The 20,257-nt window shown below is 39.9% G+C and overlaps 1 protein-coding gene across 1 annotated transcript in view; it reads left to right on the top strand.

The window, feature by feature from the left end:
• The window catches only part of LOC138049750 (uncharacterized), a 22,744-nt gene extending 3,927 nt beyond the window's left edge, over window positions 1–18,817 (top strand). The window contains exons 2-8 of the mRNA XM_068896162.1: window positions 1,227–1,304; window positions 8,412–8,517; window positions 9,830–9,907; window positions 12,174–12,251; window positions 14,507–14,584; window positions 16,179–16,256; window positions 18,732–18,817. Of these exons, the coding sequence (XP_068752263.1) occupies window positions 8,448–8,517; window positions 9,830–9,907; window positions 12,174–12,251; window positions 14,507–14,584; window positions 16,179–16,256; window positions 18,732–18,817 (468 nt within the window). The 5' untranslated portion in view covers window positions 1,227–1,304; window positions 8,412–8,447. The remainder of the gene's footprint in view (window positions 1–1,226; window positions 1,305–8,411; window positions 8,518–9,829; window positions 9,908–12,173; window positions 12,252–14,506; window positions 14,585–16,178; window positions 16,257–18,731) is intronic.
• Window positions 18,818–20,257: the final 1,440 nt, after the last annotated feature.

The following is a 20,257-nucleotide window of genomic DNA, read 5'->3' as shown; positions in this document are numbered from 1 at the left end:
ACCTTTCCTTCATTTATTGTGGCAATCAGTCAAAAAAATAAGGAACATACTGAAGGTGCGAAAGGGACATCTTAGTTTGTTTTTCCAAATTAAGAGAATTTCCGACTTGAATTGGAGTTTTTGTGGGGAATATACGCTAACTCCTACAGACACTGGAGACTCGCTGAGCTCCACATTTTAAAACCACATTTTAATGTTTAGTTTGTAAAAACTTTGCGCGCAATACAGTTCCACTATGGTCGTCATGCAACATTCTCATTTGCTTGTTTTCACAAAAGTGTTCTAAATTTTGTGTTTTTTATCGTAAAATTGGATTCGATCCCATGACGTTGGAATAGAGTTGGCTGTCAACTTCCTGTACCACTCTGACTTTAGTACAAACTGTTTGTAAGGAGAGTCAGACAACAAGATCGAAAACAACACGAACAAACAAGCAAATGAGAATGTTGCGTGACTGCGTGACGACCATCGTACAACTGTGATTCTGTTGTTGTTTTTTTTTACGAAGTAAACATTACAGTGCCATTTTTTAAAGTGTGGAGCTGAGCAAAACCCCAGTGTCTCCAGGACTTGCATACTATTCCATAATTTCCAATTTCAGCAATTTCTCAAATTGCTGTTACACCCTTTTTACAATTAGGGAGGGTAGGCTAAGTGCTAGGGTTACCGTAGCAAGAGGGTTACTTTAGTTGGCTAGCACTTACATATTTCTTCTTCTTTATCAACGTGTTTACAAGGCAGCTAGGGTTACCCTGGCGCTAGGGTAGCCCTGTCTGAGTGCTAGGGTTACCCTACCTGCCTTTAAACAGGGCCTTAATTTCGAAAAAGAGAAAAACAAACTCCACTTTTCACAAGGACAAGGTCAGGTGCTCGGAAAAAGAAACTTGGATTTTAAAACACAAGAAAACGAAGTACGATTTGAGAAAACAAAAAACCATGATGTCCCTTAAAAGCTTTCATACCTTCGGCAGGTTCCTTAATTTTTTTTTACTAATTTCCACCCTAAATGAAGGACAGATGCCGGTTATTTGGAATTAACAGTACAGCAGAATAGCGACAATTATTCAAACAAAAAAAAACATGGGAAAAAAAAAAGGACCCGGGCCCGCGTTTTGGCTACAACCAACAAATATCCGGACGGTAAAGAGCTCTAATATTGTCTCGCTACCCTCCAGTAGGAAGATTACATCTGAACTTTTCTCCTTTATTGTTGTTATTTTGTACAGGAAACGCCTCATTGTCTCCTTGCAGTACGCTCTTAGAATCATCTACAACCCAACGACCAAACACGTCCCTGGCATCGAGTAAGTATTTACTCTTTTACATGTACATTTTACACCGTGGTGTACAATCGTGTATTTGAACAAAGGAAATCCTAATTTTAGGCATAGAAGCTCAGTGTTGATTATTAAAAAAGCCGAGTTATTAGCCATGGTTAGTTCCAGTTGCGTGTTAGCTTCAAAGAAAGGGAAAGAGTGCCTAATATTAAGTGCAAATGAAACAGCACAACAAAATACAGTAAGTCCTTGCTGTCCACATTGCAGTTTTGCAGGGACGTTGGAGAGAGATGTTTCTGTTTTCTTCTTGACAACGGGAAAAAGTTGTTTCACAAATATGGTAGTAGCCAAAACGTGGGACCAGGGTCGGGTTGTCTCGTTATTCTCTTGCACAAAGAATGTTCGGCACCTTTCCTTCATTTATTGTCAGTGGCAATCAGTCCAAAAAATAAGGAACATACTGAAGGTGCGAAAGGGACATCTTAGTTTGTTTTTCCAAATTAAGAGAATTTCCGACTTGAATTGGAGTTTTTGTGGGGAATATACGCTAACTCCTACAGACACTGGAGACTCGCTGAGCTCCACATTTTAAAACCAGATTTTAATGTTTAGTTTGTAAAAACTTTGCGCGCAATACAGTTCCACTATGGTTGTCATGCAACTTTCTCATTTCCTTGTTTTCACAAAGGTGTTCTAAATGTGGTGTTTTTTTTATCGTAAAATTGGATTCGATCCCATGACGTCAGAATAGAGTTGGCTGGCAACTTCCTGTACCACTCTGACTTTAGTACAAACTCTTTGTAAGGAAAGTCACACAAGATCGAAAACAACACGAAGAAACAAGGAAATGAGAATGTCGCGTGACTGCGTGACGACCATCGTAGAACTGTGATTCTGTTGTTTTTTTTTTTTACGCAGTAAACATTACAGTGCCATTTTTTAAAGTGTGGAGCTGAGCGAGACCCCATTGTCTCCAGCACTTGCATACTATTCCAATTTCAGCAATTTCTCAAATTGCAGTTACACCCTTTTTATAATTAGGGAGGGTAGGCTAAGTGCAAGGGTTACCATAGCAAGAAGGGTTACTTTAGTTGGCTAGCACTTACACATTTCTTCTTGTTTATCAACGTGTTTACAAGGCAGCTAGGGTTACCCTGGTGCTAGGGTAGCCCTGTCTGAGTGCTAGGGTTACCGTACGTGCCTTTAAACAGGGCCTTAATTTCGAAAAAGAGAAAAACAAACTCCACTTTTCACAAGGACAAGGTCAGGTGCTCGGAAAAAGAAACTTGGATTTTAAAACACAAGAAAACGAAGTACGATTTGAGAAAACAAAAAACCATGATGTCCCTTAAAAGCTTTCATACCTTCGGCAGGTTCCTTAATTTTTTTTTACTAATTTCCACCCTAAATGAAGGACAGATGCCGGTTATTTGGAATTAACAGTACAGCAGAATAGCGACAATTATTCAAACAAAAAAAAACATGGGAAAAAAAAAAGGACCCGGGCCCGCGTTTTGGCTACAACCAACAAATATCCGGACGGTAAAGAGCTCTAATATAGTCTCGCTACCCTCCGGTAGGAAGATTAGATCTGAACTTTTCTCCTTTGATGTTGTTATTTTGTACAGCAAACGCCTCATTGTCTCCTTGCAGTACGCTCTTAGAATCATCTACAACCCAACGACCAAACACGTCCCTGCCATCGAGTAAGTATTTCATCTTTTACATTTTACACCGTGGTGTACAATCATGTATTTGAACAAAGGAAATCCTAATTTTAGGCATGGAAGCTCAGTGTTGATTATTAGGAAAGCCGAGTTATTAGCCATAGTTAGTTCCAGTTGCGTGTTAGCTTCAAAGAAAGGGAAAGAGTGCCTAATATTAAGTGCAAATGAAAGAGCACAACAAAATACAATAAGTCCTTGCTGTCCACATTGCAGTTTTGAAGGGATGTTGGAAAGAAATGTTTCTGTTTTCTTCTTGACAACGGGAAAAAGCTGTTTAACAATATGGTAGTAGCCAAAACGTGGGGCCAGGGTCGGGGTGTCTCGTTATTCTCTTGCACAAAGAATGTTCCGCACCTTTCCTTCATTTATTGTGGCAATCAGTCAAAAAAATAAGGAACATACTGAAGGTGCGAAAGGGACATCTTAGTTTGTTTTTCCAAATTAAGAGAATTTCCGACTTGAATTGGAGTTTTTGTGGGGAATATACGCTAACTCCTAGAGACAATGGAGACTCGCTGAGCTCCACATTTTAAAACCACATTTTAATGTTTAGTTTGTAAAAACTTTGCGTGCAATACAATTCCACTATGGTCGTCATGCAACATTCTCATTTGCTTGTTTTCACAAAGGTGTTCTAAATGTTGTGTTTTTTATGGTAAAATTGGATTCGATCCCATGACGTCGGAATAGAGTTGGCTGGCAACTTCCTGTACCACTCTGACTTTAGTACAAACTGTTTGTAAGGAAAGTCAGACAACAAGATCGAAAACAACACGAACAAACAAGCAAATGAGAATGTTGCGTCACTGCGTGACGACCTTCGTAGAACTGTGATTCTGTTGTTTTTTTATTTTTTACGAAGTAAACATTACAGTGCCATTTTTTAAAGTGTGGAGCTGAGCAAGACCCCAGTGTCTCCAGCACTTGCATACTATTTCATAATTTCCAATTTCAGCAATTTCTCAAAATGCTGTTACACCCTTTTTACAATTAGGGAGGGTAGGCTAGGTGCTAGGGTTACCGTAGCAAGAGGGTTACTTTAGTTGGCTAGCACTTACACATTTTTTCTTCTTTATCAACGTGTTTACAAGGCTGCTAGGGTTACCCTGGTGCTAGGGTAGCCCTGTCTGAGTGCTAGGGTTACCCTACGTGCCTTTAAACAGGGCCTTAATTTCGAAAAAGAGAATAACAAACTCCACTTTTCACAAGACAAGGTCACGTGCTCGGAAAAAGAAACTTGGATTTTAAAACACAAGAAAACGAAGTACGATTTGAGAAAAGAAAAAACCATGATGTCCCTTAAGAGCTTTCATACCTTCGGTAGGTTCGTTAATTTTTTTTTACTAATTTCCACCCTAAATGAAGGACAGATGCCGGCCATTCGAAAATAACAGTACTGCAGAATAGGAACAAAACATGGGGGAAAAAAAGGACCCCGGGCCCGCGTTTTGGCTACAACCAACAAATATCCGGATGGTAAAGAGCTCTAATATAGTCTCGCTACCCTCCGGTAGGAAGATTAGATCTGAACTTTTCTCCTTTGATGTTGTTATTTTGTACAGCAAACGCCTCATTGTCTCCTTGCAGTACGCTCTTAGAATCATCTACAACCCAACGACCAAACACGTCCCTGCCATCGAGTAAGTATTTCATCTTTTACATTTTACACCGTGGTGTACAATCATGTATTTGAACAAAGGAAATCCTAATTTTAGGCATGGAAGCTCAGTGTTGATTATTAAAAAAGCCGAGTTATTAGCCATCGTTAGTTCCAGTTGCGTGTTAGCTTCAAAGAAAGGGAAAGAGTGCCTAATATTAAGTGCAAATGAAAGAGCACAACAAAATACAATAAGTCCTTGCTGTCCACATTGCAGTTTTGAAGGGATGTTGGAAAGAAATGTTTCTGTTTTCTTCTTGACAACGGGAAAAAGCTGTTTAACAATATGGTAGTAGCCAAAACGTGGGGCCAGGGTCGGGGTGTCTCGTTATTCTCTTGCACAAAGAATGTTCCGCACCTTTCCTTCATTTATTGTGGCAATCAGTCAAAAAAATAAGGAACATACTGAAGGTGCGAAAGGGACATCTTAGTTTGTTTTTCCAAATTAAGAGAATTTCCGACTTGAATTGGAGTTTTTGTGGGGAATATACGCTAACTCCTAGAGACACTGGAGACTCGCTGAGCTCCACATTTTAAAACCACATTTTAATGTTTAGTTTGTAAAAACTTTGCGCGCAATACAGTTCCACTATGGTCGTCATGCAACATTCTCATTTGCTTGTTTTCACAAAGGTGTTCTAAATGTTGTGTTTTTTATCGTAAAATTGGATTCGATCCCATGACGTCGGAATAGAGTTGGCTGGCAACTTCCTGTACCACTCTGACTTTAGTACAAACTGTTTGTAAGGAAAGTCAGACAACAAGATCGAAAACAACACGAACAAACAAGCAAATGAGAATGTTGCGTGACTGCGTGACGACGATCTTAGTACTGTGATTCTGTTGTTGTTTTTTTTATGAAGTAAACATTACAGTGCCATTTTTGAAAGTGTGGAGCTGAGCGAGACCCCAGTGTCTCCAGCACTTGCATACCATTGCATAATTTCCAATTTCAGCAATTTCTCAAATTGCTGTTACACCCTTTTTACAATTAGGGAAGGTAGGCTAAGTGCTAGGGTTACCGTAGCAAGAGGGTTACTTTAGTTGGCTAGCACTTACACATTTCTTCTTCTTTATCAACGTGTTTACAAAGCAGCTAGGGTTACCCTTGCGCTAGGATAGCCCTGTCCTAGTGCTAGGGTTACCCTACCTGGCTTTAAACAGGGCCGTAATTTCGAAAAAGAGAAAAACAAACTCCACTTTTCACAAAGACAAGGTCAGGTGCTCGGAAAAAAAAACTTGGATTTTAAAACAGAAGAAAAGAAAGTACGATTTGAGAAAAGAAAAAACCATGATGTCCCTTAAGAGCCTTCATACCTTCGGTAGGTTCCTTAATTGTTTTTTTACTAATTTCAACCCTAAATGAAGGACAGATGCCGGCCATTCGAAAATAACAGTACTGCAGAATAGGAACAAAAATTCAAACAAAAAAAAAAAAATGGGTAAAAGAAAGGACCCCGGGCCCGCGTTTTGGCTACAACCAACAAATGTCCAGACGGTAAAGAGCTCTACTAATTATAGTCTCCCTACCCGCCGGTAGGAAGATTAGATCTGAACTTTTCTCCTTTGATGTTGTTATTTTGTACAGCAAACGCCTCATTGTCTCCTTGCAGTACGCTCTTAGAATCATCTACAACCCAACGACCAAACACGTCCCTGCCATCGAGTAAGTATTTCATCTTTTACATTTTACACCGTGTTGTACAATCATGTATTTGAACAAAGGAAATCCTAATTTTATGCATGGAAGCTCAGTGTTGATTATTTAAAAAGCCGAGTTATTAGCCATGGTTAGTTCCAGTTGCGTGTTAGCTTCAAAGAAAGGGAAAGAGTGCCTAATATTAAGTGCAAATGAAATAGCACAACAAAATACAGTAAGTCCTTGCTGTCCACATTGCAGTTCTGCAGGGACGTTGGAGAGAAATGTTTGTGTTTTCTTCTTGACAACGGAAAAAGTTGTTTAACAAATATGGTAGTAGCCAAAACGTGGGGCCAGGGTCGGGGTGTCTCGTTATTCTCTTGCACAAAGAATGTTCGGCACCTTTCCTTTATTCATTGTGGCAATCAGTCAAAAAAATAAGAAACATACTGAAGGTGCGAAAGGGACATCTTAGTTTGTTTTTCCAAATTAAGAGAATTTCCGACTTGAATTGGAGTTTTTGTGGGGAATATACGCTAACTCCTAGAGACACTGGAGACTCGCTGAGCTCCACATTTTAAAACCACATTTTAATGTTTAGTTTGTAAAAACTTTGCGCGCAATACAGTTCCATTATGGTCGTCATGCAACATTCTCATTTGCTTGTTTTCACAAAATTGTTCTAAATGTTGTGTTTTTTATCGTAAAATTGGATTCGATCCCATGACGTCGAAATAGAGTTGGTTGGCAACTTCCTGTACCACTCTGACTTTAGTACAAACTGTTTGTAAGGAATGTCAGACAACAAGATCGAAAACAACACGAAGAAACAAGGAAATGAGAATGTCGCGTGACTGCGTGACGACCATCGTAGAACTGTGATTCTGTTGCTCTTTTTTGTTTAGGAAGTAAACATTACAGTGCCATTTTTTAAAGTGTGGAGCTGAGCGAGACCCCAATGTCTCCAGCACTTGCATACTATTCCATAATTTCCAATTTCAGCAATTTCTCAAATTGCTGTTACACCCTTTTTACAATTAGGGAGGGTAGGCTAAGTGCTAGGGTTACCGTAGCAAGAGGGTTACTTTAGTTGGCTAGCACTTACACATTTCTTCTTCTTTATCAACGTGTTTACAAGGCAGCTAGGGTTACCCTGGCGCTAGGATAGCCCCGTACGAAAATTCTGGGCGACACACAAGCCAGATTCGGGCCATAAAAAAAGAGAGAATCGAACGGGACAAGTCATGGCGATAATTTGGCTGACACGAGCAAGAGAAAACAAACGATAATTGAGCAAGAATAGACCGAGACATTTGTGTCGCCGCGACTTTGAGATGACCTTACTTAGCGTGAATCCGGCCATATTCAAGCCATAAAATAATCACGCGAACTAGCAATAGTCGAGCCAGACGATGCATTCATTTGTACCGCTGTAACATGATGATGGTGTTATTTTAAAATCCCTACTACGCGCCTGCGAAGGAATTTGGCGCTATGAATCGCGAAACTCGCATGAAATGCTGAAATCTTGCGGACGTGATGAAATATTTCATACAACACGGACCCAACACAATAACAAAAAAATGCTCCTAACTTTGAAGTGATAACTAAGATATTTATTCAATCTCAAATGCTCTCTATACATAAAAGAGAGTATCATTTTGTAAAACCACAGTAGAAAAAGAACACCAGACGGGCAGTACAATGCTAATTTTCTATGAAATTAATTAATATATTTACATACAGTTTGCACTGAGTGCCTTCTTTTGTTTGGTCTCGTTCCCTTCAGAATGTTATCCCCTTTGCCGAAAGAACTGGTCTGCAACACTTGCTCTTAGATCTCACGGCAGTCCTCACGACATGCGTTTTGTCGTCAACACTCGAAAACAAATTAAGTGATTAAAATCAGTCACGCACTCGAGATATTTTTCATTTTTTGAAATTTTGTGAGACTGTCATCAAAGCTATAAAGACTGCTTGAACTTTAACATCGAGGATAAACGACTGCTTTTAACACACCACTTTTTCAAAGACCCTAACTGCTAAGAACAGATGGCCCGTTTTCATTGTTTATTTCATTATCTTTGATCTAATCCTTGACATTTCTGGAGCTTTATTTTTGGCAAACCAGCTGAACCACTGAGCGAATGAGAGCACAAAAACAAAACACAGCCAGAAGTCAGGCTATTTCCCAGGTGCTGGACCTCCACAGACGAGGCAAGTTATTATCGATAACTTTTACGGTATAAGGTACTGGCTATCCGCGACAACTAAACTTTTCATCTGTGGAAAGTTGCGAGAAACTCATTTCCTAGCATTCACAGTTGTCGACCGTAAAAAGTCGTCGATAACAACTTCCCTCGTCTGCGGTGGGCCTAACAAACTATGAAGACACAGGACTGTATGTTCGGCAATGAATAGCAACTGAACTCCTCGCTACACGTGTAGTATTTTAAAACAATACTCAGTTGAAGCATCCTTAAAAGCTATTATACTGTAAAATATCGTACTTTCATGTTAAGATAGACAGAAAGTAAGACATCGAAGAACTAATACTTTCAAGATCAATGAATGTCCTGCTTCAGCAAGTTTCCCTGTTGCCCTCTTAATCTTTCGTCTAGCGTAACTTATTTGCTGCGTAAAGCATTCGTTGACTTGTTTAGGAGAAGGGCATTCCTTGTTATTGGCCATACAAAATGACAACAGGTACTCTGAAAAACAAAATAAACGTGAAAAGATGTTACAACAGTTGCAAAAAGGCCCCCACTTGTAAACATCACATGATTCGCGATCCCGAATACTCCCGGCTTTGGCCACAAACGTTCGGCCTATTATGGAATTTTCTGCCCGACCAATCGGGTTGTAGTCAGTTTAGTACGTGGCAAGCAAAATATAGACGACTTCCATCAAGTTCTTGAATATTACAAAAAAATGTCTTATCAACTCGATTTGCCAGCCAGTAAATACAAAAGTACTGTTGTTGTTTTTTTTTTACGAAGTAAGTAAACATTACAGTGCCATTTTTTAAAGTGTGGAGCTGAGCGAGACCCCAGTGTCTCCAGCACTTGCATACTATTCCATAATTTCCAATTTCAGCAATTTCTCAAATTGCTGTTACACCCTTTTTACAATTAGGGAGGGTAGGCTAAGTGCTATTGTTACCGTAGCAAGAGGGTTACTTTAGTTAGCTAGCACTTACATATTTCTTCTTCTTTATCAACGTGTTTACAAGGCAGCTAGGGTTACCCTGGCGCTAGGGTAGCCCTGTCTGAGTGCTAGGGTTATCCTACCTGCCTTTAAACAGGGCCTTAATTTCGAAAAAGAGAAAAACAAACTCCACTTTTCACAAGGACAAGGTCAGGTGCTCGGAAAAGAAACTTGGATTTTAAAACACAAGAAAACGAAGTACGATTGCAGAAAAGAAAAAACCATGATATCCTTTAAGAGCTTTCATACATGTAGTCTCCCTACCCTCCAGTACGATGATTAGATCTGAACTTTTCTCCTTTGTTGTTGTTATTTTGTACAGGAAGCGCCTCATTGTCTCCTTGCAGTACACTCTTAGAATCATCTACAACCCAACGACCAAACACGTCCCTGGCATGGAGTAAGTATTTCATCTTTTACATTTTACAACGTGGTGTACAATCATGTATTTGAACAAAGGAAATCCTAATTTTAAGCATGGAAGCTCAGTGGTGATTATTAAAAAAGCCGAGTTATTAGCCATGGTTAGTCCCAGTTGCGTGTTAGCTTCAAAGAAAGGGAAAGAGTGCCTAATATTAAGTGCAAATGAAACAGCACAACAAAATACAATAAGTCCTTGCTGTCCACATTGCAGTTTTGCAGGGACGTTGGAGAGAAATGTTTCTGTTTTCTTCTTGACAACGGGAAAAAGTTGTTTAACAAATATGGTAGTAGCCAAAACGTGGGGCCAGGGTCGGGGTGTCTCGTTATTCTCTTGCACAAAGAATGTTCGGCACCTTTCCTTCATTTATTGTGGCAATCAGTCAAAAAAATAAGGAACATACTGAAGGTGCGAAAGGGACATCTTAGTTTGTTTTTCCAAATTAAGAGAATTTCCGACTTGAATTGGAGTTTTTGTGGGGAATATACGCTAACTCCTAGAGACACTGGAGACTCGCTGAGCTCCACATTTTAAAACCACATTTTAATGTTTAGTTTGTAAAAACTTTGCGCGCAATACAGTTCCACTATGGTCGTCATGCAACATTCTCATTTGCTTGTTTTCACAAAGGTGTTCTAAATGTTGTGTTTTTTATCGTAAAATTGGATTCGATCCCATGACGTCGGAATAGAGTTGGCTGGCAACTTCCTGTACCACTCTGACTTTAGTACAAACTGTTTGTAAGGAAAGTCAGACAACAAGATCGAAAACAACACGAACAAACAAGCAAATGAGAATGTTGCGTGACTGCGTGACAACCATCGTAGAATTGTGATTCTGTTGTTGTTTTTTTTTAACGAAGTAAACATTACAGTGCCATTTTTTAAAGTGTGGAGCTGAGCGAGACCCCAGTGTCTCCAGCACTTGCATACTATTCCATAATTTCCAATTTCAGCAATTTCTCAAATTGCTGTTACACCCTTTTTACAATTAGGGAGGGTAGGCTAAGTGCTAGGGTTACCGTAGCAAGAGGGTTACTTTAGTTGGCTAGCACTTACACATTTCTTCTTCTTTATCAACGTGTTTACAAGGCAGCTAGGGTTACCCTGGCGCTAGGATAGCCCCGTACGAAAATTCTGGGCGACACACAAGCCAGATTCGGGCCATAAAAAAAGAGAGAATCGAACGGGACAAGTCATGGCGATAATTTGGCTGACACGAGCGAGAGAAAACAAACGATAATTGAGCAAGAATAGACCGAGACATTTGTGTCGCCGCGACTTTGAGATGACCTTACTTAGCGTGAATCCGGCCATATTCAAGCCATAAAATAATCACGCGAACAAGCAATAGTCGAGCCAGACGATGCATTCATTTGTACCGCTGTAACATGATGATGGTGTTACAAGGCAGCTAGGGTTACCCTTGCGCTAGGATAGCCCTGTCCTAGTGCTAGGGTTACCCTACCTGGCTTTAAACAGGGCTGTAATTTCGAAAAAGAGAAAAACAAACTCCACTTTTCACAAAGACAAGGTCAGGTGCTCGGAAAAAGAAACTTGGATTTTAAAACACAAGAAAAGAAAGTACGATTTGAGAAAAGAAAAACCATGATGTCCCTTAAGAGCCTTCATACCTTCGGTAGGTTCCTTAATTGTTTTTTTACTAATTTCCACCCCAAATGAAGTACAGATGCCGGTCATTCGAAAATAACAGTACAGCAGAATAGCAACAAAAATTCAAACAAAAAAAAAAAAGAGGGAAAAAAGGACCCCGGGCCCGCGTTTTGGCTACAACCAACAAATATCCGGATGGTAAAGAGCTCTAATATAGTCTCACTACCCTCCGGTAGGAAGATTAGATCTGAACTTTTCTCCTTTGATGTTGTTATTTTGTACAGCAAACGCCTCATTGTCTCCTTGCAGTACGCTCTTAGAATCATCTAGAATCATCAGGTAGGGTTACCCTGGCGCTAGGGTAGCCCTGTCTGAGTGCTAGGGTTATCCTACCTGCCTTTAAACAGGGCCTTAATTTCGAAAAAGAGAAAAACAAACTCCACTTTTCACAAGGAGAAGGTCAGGTGCTCGGAAAAGAAACTTGGATTTTAAAACACAAGAAAACGAAGTACGATTGCAGAAAAGAAAAAACCATGATATCCTTTAAGAGCTTTCATACATGTAGTCTCCCTTCCCTCCAGTAGGAAGATTCGATCTGAACTTTTCTCCTTTGCTGTTGTTATTTTGTACAGGAAACGCCTCATTGTCTCCTTGCAGTACGCTCTTAGAATCATTTACAACCCAACGACCAAACACGTGCCTGGCATCGAGTAAGTATTTCATCTTTTACATTTTACACCGTGGTGTACTATCATGTATTTGAACAAAGGAAATCCTAATTTTAGGCATGGAAGCTCAGTGTTGATTATTAAAAAAGCCGAGTTATTAACCATTGCTAGTTCCAGTTGCGTATTAGCTTCAAAGAAAGGAAAAGAGTGCCTAATATTAAGTGCAAATAAAAGAGCACAACAAAATACAATAAGTCCTTGCTGTCCACATTGCAGTTTTGCAGGGACGTTGGAGAGAAATGTTTCTGTTTTCTTCTTGACAATGGGGAAAAGTTGTTTAACAAATATGGTAGTAGCCAAAACGTAGGGCCAGGGTCAGGGTGTCTCGTTATTTACTTGCACAGGGTGTTCGGCACCTTTCCTTCATTTATTGTGGCAATCAGTCAAAAACATAAGGAACACACCCAAGGTGCGAAAGGGACATCTTAGTTTGTTTTTCGAAATTAGGAGAATTTCTGACTTGAATTGGAGATTTTGTGGGGAATATACGCTAATTCCTAGAGACACCGGAGACTCCCTGATCTCCACATTTTAAAATCACATTGGAATGTTTAGTTTTTAAAAACTTTGCGCGCAATACAGTTCCACTATGGTCGTCATGCAACATTCTCATTTGCTTGTTCACAAAATTGTTCTAAATGTTGTTTTTTATCGTAAAATTGGATTCGATCCCATGACGTCGGAATAGAGTTGGCTGGCAACTTCCTGTACCACTCTGACTTTAGTACAAACGGTTTGTAAGGAAAGTCAGACAACAAGATCGAAAACAACACGAACCAACAAGCAGATGAGAATGTTAGGTGACTGCGTGACGACCATCGTAGAACTGTGATTCTGTTGTTGTTTTTTTTTTTTACGAAGTAAACATTACAGTGCCATTTTTTAAAGTGTGGAGCTGAGCGAGACCCCATTGTCTCCAGCACTTGCATACTATTCCAATTTCAGCAATTTCTCAAATTGCTGTTACACCCTTTTTACAATTAGGGAGGGTAGGCTAAGTGCTAGGGTTACCGTAGCAAGAGGGTTACTTTAGTTGGCTAGCACTTACACATTTCTTCTTCTTTATCAACGTGTTTACAAGGCAGCTAGGGTTACCCTGGCGCTAGGGTAGCCCCGTACGAAAATTCTGGGCGACACACAAGCCAGATTCGGGCCATAAAAAAAGAGAGAATCGAACGGGACAAGTCATGGCGATAATTTGGCTGACACGAGCGAGAGAAAACAAACGATAATTGAGCAAGAATAGACCGAGACATTTGTGTCGCCGCGACTTTGAGATGACCTTACTTAGCGTGAATCCGGCCATATTCAAGCCATAAAATAATCACGCGAACAAGCAATAGTCGAGCCAGACGATGCATTCATTTGTACCGCTGTAACATGATGATGGTGTTACAAGGCAGCTAGGGTTACCCTTGCGCTAGGATAGCCCTGTCCTAGTGCTAGGGTTACCCTACCTGGCTTTAAACAGGGCTGTAATTTCGAAAAAGAGAAAAACAAACTCCACTTTTCACAAAGACAAGGTCAGGTGCTCGGAAAAAGAAACTTGGATTTTAAAACACAAGAAAAGAAAGTACGATTTGAGAAAAGAAAAAACCATGATGTCCCTTAAGAGCCTTCATACCTTCGGTAGGTTCCTTAATTGTTTTTTTACTAATTTCCACCCCAAATGAAGTACAGATGCCGGTCATTCGAAAATAACAGTACAGCAGAATAGCGACAAAAATTCAAACAAAAAAAAAAATGGGGGAAAAAAACGACCCTGGGCCCGCGTTTTGGCTACAACCAACAAATATCCGGATGGTAAAGAGCTCTAATATAGTCTCACTACCCTCCGGTAGGAAGATTAGATCTGAACTTTTCTCCTTTGATGTTGTTATTTTGTACAGCAAACGCCTCATTGTCTCCTTGCAGTACGCTCTTAGAATCATCTAGAATCATCAGGTAGGGTTACCCTGGCGCTAGGGTAGCCCTGTCTGAGTGCTAGGGTTATCCTACCTGCCTTTAAACAGGGCCTTAATTTCGAAAAAGAGAAAAACAAACTCCACTTTTCACAAGGAGAAGGTCAGGTGCTCGGAAAAGAAACTTGGATTTTAAAACACAAGAAAACGAAGTACGATTGCAGAAAAGAAAAAACCATGATATCCTTTAAGAGCTTTCATACATGTAGTCTCCCTACCCTCCAGTACGATGATTAGATCTGAACTTTTCTCCTTTGTTGTTGTTATTTTGTACAGGAAACGCCTCATTGTCTCCTTGCAGTACACTCTTAGAATCATCTACAACCCAACGACCAAACACGTCCCTGGCATCGAGTAAGTATTTCATCTTTTACATTTTACAACGTGGTGTACAATCATGTATTTGAACAAAGGAAATCCTAATTTTAGGCATGGAAGCTCAGTGTTGATTATTAAAAAAGCCGAGTTATTAACCATTGCTAGTTCCAGTTGCGTATTAGCTTCAAAGAAAGGAAAAGAGTGCCTAATATTAAGTGCAAATAAAAGAGCACAACAAAATACAATAAGTCCTTGCTGTCCACATTGCAGTTTTGCAGGGACGTTGGAGAGAAATGTTTCTGTTTTGTTCTTGACAATGGGAAAAGTTGTTTAACAAATATGGTAGTAGCCAAAACGTAGGGCCAGGGTCAGGGTGTCTCGTTATTCTCTTGCACAGGGTGTTCGGCACCTTTCCTTCATTTATTGTGGCAATCAGTCAAAAACATAAGGAACACACCCAAGGTGCGAAAGGGACATCTTAGTTTGTTTTTCGAAATTAGGAGAATTTCTGACTTGAATTGGAGATTTTGTGGGGAATATACGCTAATTCCTAGAGACACCGGAGACTCCCTGAGCTCCACAGTTTAAAATCACATTTTAATGTTTAGTTTTTAAAAACTTTGCGCGCAATACAGTTCCACTATGGTCGTCATGCAACATTCTCATTTGCTTGTTCACAAAATTGTTCTAAATGTTGTGTTTTTTTATCGTAAAATTGGATTCGATCCCATGACGTCGGAATAGAGTTGGCTGGCAACTTCCTGTACCACTCTGACTTTAGTAGAAACTGTTTGTAGGGAAAGTCAGACAACAAGATCGAAAACAAGACGAACCAACAAGCAAATGAGAATGTTGCGTGACTGCGTGACGACCATCGTAGAACTGTGATTCTGTTGTTGTTTTTTTTTACGAAGTAAACATTACAGTGCCATTTTTTAAAGTGTGGAGCTGAGCGAGACCCCAGTGTCTCCAGCACTTGCATACTTTTTCATAATTTCCAATTTCAGCAATTTCTCAAATTGCTGTTACACCCTTTTTACAATTAGGGAGGGTAGGCTGAGTGCTAGGGTTACCGTAGCAAGAGGGTTACTTAAGTTGGCTAGCACTTACACATGTCTTCTTCTTTATCAACGTGTTTACAAGGCAGCTAGGGTTACCCTGGCGCTAGGATAGCCCTGTCCTAGTGCTAGGGTTACCCTACCTGCCTTTAAACAGGGACTTAATTTCGAAAAAGAGAAAAACAAACTCCACTTTTCACAAAGACAAGGTCAGGTGCTCGGAAAAAGAAACTTCGATTTTAAAACACAAGAAAACGAAGTACAATTTGAGAAAAGAAAAAACCATGATGTCCCTTAAGAGCTTTCATACCTTCGGTAGGTTCCTTAATTGTTTTTTTACTAATTTCCACGCTAAATGAAGTACATATGCCGGTCATTCGAAAATAACAGTACAGCGGAATAGCGACAATAATTCAAACAAAAAAAAATGAGGGAGAAAAGGACCCCGGGCCCGCGTTTTGGCTACAACCAACAAATATCCGGATGGTAAATAGCTCTAATATAGTCTCCCTACCCTCCGGTAGGAAGATTAGATCTGAAATTTTCTCCTTTTGTGTTGTTATTTTGTACAGGAAACGCCTCATTATCTTCTTGTAGTACGCTCTTAGAATCATCTACAACCCAACGACCAAACACGTCCCTGGCATCGAGTAAGTATTTCATCTTTTACATTTTACACCGTGGTGTAAAATCATGTATTTGAACAAAGGAAATCCTAATTTTAAGCATGGAAGCTCAGTGTTGATTATTAAAAAAGCCGAGTTATTAGCCATGGTTAGTTCCAGTTGCGTGTTAGCTTCAAAGAAAGGGAAAGAGTGCCTAATATTAAGTGCAAATGAAACAGCACAACAAAATACAGTAAGTCCTTGCTGTCCACATTGCAGTTTTGCAGGGACGTTGGAGAGAAATGTTTGTTTTCTTCTTGACAACGGGAAAAAGTTGTTTAACAAATATGGTAGTAGCCAAAACGTGGGGCCAGGCTTGGGGTGTCTCGTTATTCTCTTGCACCACGAATGTTTGGCACCTTTCCTTCATCTATTCTGGCAAGTAGTTAACAAAATAAGGAACATACTGAAGGTGCAAAAGGGCCATCTTAGTTTGTTTTTCCAAATTAAGAGAATTTCCGACTTGAATTGGAGTTTTTGTGAGGAATATACGCTAACTCCTAGAGACACTGGAGACTCGCTGAGCTCCACATTTTAAAACCAGATTTTAATGTTTAGTTTGTAAAAACTTTGCGCGCAATACAGTTCCATTATGGTCGTCATGCAACATTCTCATATGCTTGTTTTCACAAAATTGTTCTAAATGTTGTGTTTTTTATCGTAAAATTGGATTCGATCCCATGACGTCGGAATAGAGTTGGCTGGCAACTTCCTGTACCACTCTGACTTTAGTACAAACTGTTTGTAAGGAAAGTCAGGCAACAAGATCGAAAACAACACGAACAAACAAGGAAATGTGAATGTTGCGTGACTGCGTGACGACCATCTTAGAACTGTGATTCTGTTGTTTTGTTTTTTTTTTACGAAGTAAACATTATAGTGCCATTTTTTAAAGTGTGGAGCTGAGCGAGACCCCAGTGTCTCCAGCACTAGCATACTATTCCATAATTTCCAATTTCAGCAATTTCTTAAATTGCTGTTACACCCTTTTTACAATTAGGGAGGGTAGGCTAAGTGCTAGGGTTACCGTAGCAAGAGGGTTACTTTAGTTGGCTAGCACTTACACATTTCTTCTTCTTTATCAACGTGTTTACAAGGCAGCTAGGGTTACCCTGGCGCTAGGATAGCCCCGTACGAAAATTCTGGGCGACACACAAGCCAGATTCGGGCCATAAAAAAAGAGAGAATCGAACGGGACAAGTCATGGCGATAATTTGGCTGACACGAGCGAGACAAAACAAACGATAATTGAGCAAGAATAGACCGAGACATTTGTGTCGCCGCGACTTCGAGATGACCTTACTTAGCGTGAATCCGGCCATATTCAAGCCATAAAATAATCACGCGAACTAGCAATAGTCGAGCCAGACGATGCATTCATTTGTACCGCTGTAACATGATGATGGTGTTATTTTAAAATCCCTACTACGCGCCTGCGAAGGAATTTGGCGCTATGAATCGCGAAACTCGCATGAAATGCTGAAATCTTGCGGACGTGATGAAATATTTCATACAACACGGACCCAACACAATAACAAAAAAATGCTCCTAACTTTGAAGTGATAACTAAGATATTCAATCTCAAATGCTCTCTATACATGCAAGAGAGTATCATTTTGTAAAACCACAGTAGAAAAAGAACACAAGACGGGCAGTACAATGCTAATTTTCTATGAAAAGCTAGTGATTAATTAATATATTTAAATACAGTTTGCACTGAGTGCCTTCTTTTCTTTGGTCTCATTCCCTTCAGAATGTTATCTCATTTGCCGAAAGAACTGGTCTGCAACACTTGCTCTTAGATCTCACGGCAGTCCTCACGACATGCGTTTTGTCGTCAACACTCGAAAACAAATTAAGTGATTAAAATCAGTCACGCACTCGAGATATTTTTCATTTTTTGAAATTTTGTGAGACTGTCATCAAAGCTATAAAGACTGCTTGAACTTTAACATCGAGGATAAACGACTGCTTTTAACACACCACTTTTTCAAAGACCCTAACTGCTAAGAACAGATGGCCCGTTTTCATTGTTTATTTCATTATCTTTGATCTAATCCTTGACATTTCTGGAGCTTTATTTTTGCCAAACCAGCTGAACCACTGAGCGAATGAGACCACAAAAACAAAACACAGCCAGAAGTCAGGCTATTTCCCAGGTGCTGGACCTCCACAGACAAGGCAAGTTATTATCGATAACTTTTACGGTATAAGGTACTGGCTATCCGCGACAACTAAACTTTTCATCTGTGGAAAGTTGCGAGAAACTCATTTCCTAGCATTCACAGTTGTCGACCGTAAAAAGTCGTCGATAACAACTTCCCTCGTCTGCGGTGGGCCTAACAAACTATGAAGACACAGGACTGTATGTTCGGCAATGAATGACAACTGAACTCCTCGCTACACATGTAGTATTTTAAAACAATACTCAGTTGAAAGTACTCAGTTGTAAATACTCAGTTGTAGGGGATGAAGTTCCCGGTGTTGTGGCTGTCCTGTGTGTATATGGGGAGGGTGGGTATAGCAGGTCCACATCAGCTGAATAGCTGCCAAAACTTCAACCTGCTCAAACAAATAAATAACAACAACAACAACAACAAACATCCTTAAAAGCTGTTATACTGTACAATTTCGTACTTTAATATTAAGGTAGACAGAAAGTAAGACATCGAAGAACAAAAACTTTCAAGATCAATGAATGTCCTGCTTCAGCAAGTTTCCCTGTTGCCCTCTTAATCTTTCGTCTAGCGTAACTTATTTGCTGCGTAAAGCATTCGTTGACTTGTTTAGGAGAAGGGCATTCCTTGTTATTGGCCATACAAAATGACAACAGGTACTCTGAAAAACAAAATAAACGTGAAAAGATGTTACAACAGTTGCAAAAAGGCCCCCACTTGTAAACATCACATGATTCGCGATCCCGAATACTCCCGGCTTTGGCCACAAACGTTCGGCCTATTATGGAATTTTCTGCCCGACCAATCGGGTTGTAGTCAGTTTAGTACGTGGCAAGCAAAATATAGACGACTTCCATCAAGTTCTTGAATATTACAAAAAAATGTCTTATCAACTCGATTTGCCAGCCAGTACTGGAAATTGTCAAGGCCGCAACTGCACAGAGCACTTGTTTGAGGAAGCCAGGGAAGGCATATGTTAATCATATGTCAATTATTGTTGGTTGGCAGTGTTCTAAATCATTTGCCGATTGAAACTGAGAACAAATCGTTGTAACAAGTAAAGCAACACTGTAAAACTTTCCTCTAACTGAAAGTGGGCCGATTTGTAGATTTCAATTTGAAGACACGTCATCTGAAACTGCAAAACCGCTTAGTCAATATGATGAAGTGACACCTTTCAAGACTTGGGATTTTAACTTATCAAGTGGTTTCTTTGCTTCCCCTTCCTTGGACGTTGAAGAGCCGATCCCTTGTCCACGTGACAGGGCGAGTTCTTCATAGGAGAAAACTAAAGGAATCAGTTTTTGAAGCAAGTGCAGAGGCCCTTTTACTCTGGCTTCGTTGACAAGAATTCGTTATTTGCTGCCGGAGACAAAGACATCATATCCTTTAAGCAAGCGTACATCTCCCTGAGACAAATTAATGACAAAAATCGAGTATTCGTGGACATCAATAGACAAACTCCTAGGGTCTCTTTGATAAGTCGCAAGAAGCACCAGTAATTATCCTTCAGAGTTTTTGTGGAGATAAGAAGCGCCGAGGGTGGTCATTAGACCCATTACAGCTTCAAAACTGAAAAATGTATTGAGATGAGAACAGGGGAAACTCAATTTGGCAGAAACAAATAATTTCTGTCATCGAATAATTAGAATTGCACATCCATTGCGGAATAAAGCATGCAGCAAACGCAAGGCTTGAAAAACTAATAATATTTATCCACAAATAGATAGGTTAAAGCTTTTGTTGTACTCGACTTTGTAAATATTTGGAACTATTCAAGTATACGCTTGAAAATGCTGTTTACTCGCA

Source organism: Montipora capricornis, chromosome 1, assembly GCF_036669925.1.
Source record: "Montipora capricornis isolate CH-2021 chromosome 1, ASM3666992v2, whole genome shotgun sequence".
NCBI classification, from domain to species: domain Eukaryota; kingdom Metazoa; phylum Cnidaria; class Anthozoa; order Scleractinia; family Acroporidae; genus Montipora; species Montipora capricornis.
This window is presented reverse-complemented; position numbering and strand designations above follow the sequence as displayed.